General features: G+C 38.8%; 1 protein-coding gene across 1 annotated transcript; it reads right to left on the reverse strand.

The window, feature by feature from the left end:
• Positions 1 to 91: 91 nt before the first annotated feature.
• LOC110448941 (probable protein S-acyltransferase 12) lies at positions 92 to 3011 on the reverse strand. Its single transcript, XM_021495456.1, has 2 exons — positions 2659 to 3011; positions 92 to 1605 (listed from the first exon to the last, which is right to left on the reverse strand). Exons 1-2 carry the CDS (start codon positions 2983 to 2985, stop codon positions 958 to 960), a joined length of 975 nt encoding a protein of 324 aa, XP_021351131.1. The 5' UTR covers positions 2986 to 3011; the 3' UTR covers positions 92 to 957.
• Positions 3012 to 3942: the final 931 nt, after the last annotated feature.

Genomic DNA, 3942 nt, shown 5'->3' on the forward strand with positions numbered 1-3942 from the left:
ATAGGTCCCTGTGGGTAGGACACTTTGTTTATGAAACACAACGTAATAAAAAATAAATAAAGTACTTCAATTGACAACGTTGCAATTCCTGACAAAGGTAATATTTATTCTTTTAAGCAGTACAAACAATGAAGTTAAACATCAAATTGAGAATTGTTTGAAGCGCTTCTAAGGTATATGTGTATATTAACTACTATGAGGGCAATATACGTATGTGCGAATGTGCATGTGTGAAATGATTGTAAAACGGTATTCTAACGTCACCGATACTTTCAAACATCAAATGCATTACGTAAACATGCTTACGTAAAATTCAAAAATTGTAATAATAATAATGTTTAATGTTAAACTGTTTTACTATTATTACAATATTTTTTTGTGTTCAGTTTTGTTTGAAATGTGTTGTAAGCTTTTGAGAATTAATTGAATTCAGCATATTTTTTTAATAAAAAGTCGAGGTCAGTACCCATTGGTGATCATCAAAGTAACACTAATGTCACATCACAACATTAAATGACGTCAAAATCGAAACCGGAAGCCCAATTCCAATGCATTGAAAAGGTGCTATGCTTCCATTTTCTTTTGATAGCTTCGCATCAACAAAAAACGTACAAATTTAAAGGCGGTCATGAGAAATAAATGTTTCAGTACATCAGTGATAAAATTCCTATCAAACAAACGTGTTGAACTCCTGAGTGTCTTTTAATGAAGTGTGCACAAATCGCTGGTTAATTCCATCGACATTGACAATATCCGTCCCTGACATGCGCACACGTTACCGGATATGGTCATTGCGTAAATGTTGGTGTGCCATCATCTCAGGTTGATTGTTAGTCTCGTCCAACCTCCACAACTTATTCAAGATCATATAATTCTTAGACGGTGTTTATGCTTTTAGTAGTCATCGTGAGGTTCATAGTATTTTAGCTGGATTTTGTTTTTTTTAATGAACACACGTCACCTGTTGATTGTAGGCCAATGGACGGGGTCCTCCTCTGGAGGAAATACCCAATGCAATGGCATCAGGAAGTTTAACAACCAATAATTACCAAACACGGCTCGAACTTTATCTCCAAAGGCTCTGGTATCATCGATGGAAATATTATTGACTACTTCAAAGGACGTTTTACCCTGTGAAATCCATCTGACGCTATCGCGTATCACTGAAGTCGTTAAAACAATAAACATCACAAGAAACCATAATCCTAGGACAAGGACCCCGACCTGGAAGTCGGAATATCCAAACATCCACCGGAAGAACGCTGCACAGGGAAACAAATCGACATAACCGCCCGGAGGCAGCACTTCCAGCAAAATGAAAGGAAGTGCATGGACAAAACCAATCACGGAGGACAAAAATGCCCAGAACACCATGACGGTGAAATGACGAAAGTTCCGGTAACCGACGCAGTTCCGGGCAAAGAAACAATGGTGATCACGTTTGAGTGAACACCGGTTACACAGCATGCAGTGGTGGCAGCGAGGGGGGCGTGGCTGATCACATATAGTACAATACTGCCACGACCAATAGTGACCGGAAGTGGAGCCAGTTTTGGTCCTGTCGGCTTCTCGTCGCTTTATTTGGCAGTCTTTATCGGTCACCATCTGTTAATGAATATTAGAAATGATACACAAGTAAAATCATGATGCTGATATGGATTAAGAAAAGATGTCAGCGCAGTTAAAAATATAGGAACAAATTGCTTGGAAAAGAGCTCTATTTTCAGTTTTCATCTAAATGGAACATTAAAGTTCGCATACACCTGCCAGTCAGTACACACCCTTACAATATCAAAACTTAAACTCCTTTGATATTTAAGATTAATTTTTCCTATATGTGGCTTGATACAGCAAGAGCCCTGCAATGTTGATCAATGGTATTATCGCAGTTAAATCACCATATCAACCGACTGCCAGTAAAAAGGGTATTCTAGCTTTTATAAATGATGTATAGCGGCTTCACAAATATTCAAGACGATCTAAATAGACATCAACCACTTGAATCGACCTTATTAGACATTATTTTGATTGATCAGTTATCGTCGGCATACCTAACTCTATGGCACCATAGGGCACAGTCACACTTACGCTCTCTGTACCCTAGAATATGTCATAGCAAAATTGAAGGCTCGCGGCTAACTATTTGATTTGTCTTCTGTAAAAAAAATGACCATTGAATATTACAGAGGAGCAACACCCGACTTCAAAGCCAGCCAATGTTACCGTTACGCGACCGCGATATTATTTTGATGTACATCAACGGATCGAACTAGCCTTATTCACCAGATTGTTTACACTGAGCCTTCGATTTTGCTATGACATATTCCAGGGGTGCAGAGATCGAAAGTGAGCATAACCCCTGCAGTATCAGGGAAACGACGAGTATCGTTATGTGACAAGTGACTAGTATCAGTATGCATTGTAAACGGTGTTTTGTAAAACATGCAACGGGTAAATGAACGCTGGTACATAAGTTGGTTAACTTGTTATTGTGTATAACCTATCGGCAGGTCTTATCACTACTGTCATTCGACATTCGAGGTGTAAAAGCACACTGAAATGGAGTATAAGTTTTATAACTTACTGGTCCCAAAGAACTGTGTAACTACGAGCTGAAACCCCAATTCTATCTGAGATTATGAACTTTGTTTGACGTACCTGCAAGACTGACTCAGTTTCCGGCAACTGTGTCCCGTGACGCTGAGGATTGTAGTTCGAGTCCACGGTATAAACGTACCACCAGTTAATCATAATTTCAAAGGTAAGAAAGCAAATAAGCGCCTGCATGACTGTGACCGTTAATCCCCCGTACCCTGCATACAGAAACGGGATAGCGTGGAACGTGCCGTAGTACCAAACGCCCGTCACTTCCGCTATGAACAAGAAAGGGCTATACCTATTGAAGATTCTTGGGTCAGCACCTGCCTCTCTTCTCTTGTTAAACCGCAATACTATTTTCTCGTGAAGAGTTAGGTCTTTATCCATGGCGGTGGCACGGAGTGAAGCAAATGTTTGAGTTTTCATATTTAATATCCGGGTGTACGGTTCACATTTACATACACGTTAACAGGTGTAACAGTGACCACGCTCCATTGTCTGAGAGACGTACCAGACAGACTATTAATACAGGGATCGATTATCACGGAATTAGATTATCTATTATTTATACCTGGATGATCACATCCTTATAGCCCTCTGACTCTACTATAGTAGTGTAGTGCAACATGTTTGTAAACACATGTATCAGTTTAAATGGTTGGTTTTGTACATAAATGCTATTTAAATTGATCTAATCTATTATCTACCCAATTTGTTATGACCCCAATCCACATTTGCCACGTTGGTACATACCATGTCGGTGACAGAACGAGGATTTCCTGTGAGAAGGAACAAACACATGCAGGTGGTACTCCCTTCATACAGTTGATCTTTTGAGCATGCTTGATTGTATGTGATCAATGCTCTTCAGGGAGATAAACAATGCGATTTCATTACAACTCTTTTTAAGAAAAATATGTTAATAAATATAAATGGTATATGAAAGACAATTCAAGTACAGGGTGGCCGCTGAAAAAAATCAACATTGACATTCTTAATTATGATAACATTGACGATATTTTTTAATAGGATTTAATAGTATATTAGTGGACGCAGGCATTGCTGCCTCTATATCCACATCAATGTAATTTGAGTAACAATGTGGTAAACGTAAAATAAGCCTATACGTAAGACGCTGTATGATCGTACTTCAATTCAAGATCTTTCCAGAATTCGTCCAAGTGTTCTCAAAGTCAAATAATAATATATTGCGTACCTGGTGTCATTCGGCAAAACGCGCCTTAATGGCGTCACAGGCAAATGATATTAAAGTACATTGGACGATTAAACTCATCGTTGCAGTTATTTTCGTGTTAGCTAAACCTGTATTAAGAGATCACCTGT

Source organism: Mizuhopecten yessoensis, unplaced genomic scaffold (assembly GCF_002113885.1).
Source record: "Mizuhopecten yessoensis strain PY_sf001 unplaced genomic scaffold, ASM211388v2 scaffold4387, whole genome shotgun sequence".
NCBI lineage: Eukaryota > Metazoa > Mollusca > Bivalvia > Pectinida > Pectinidae > Mizuhopecten > Mizuhopecten yessoensis.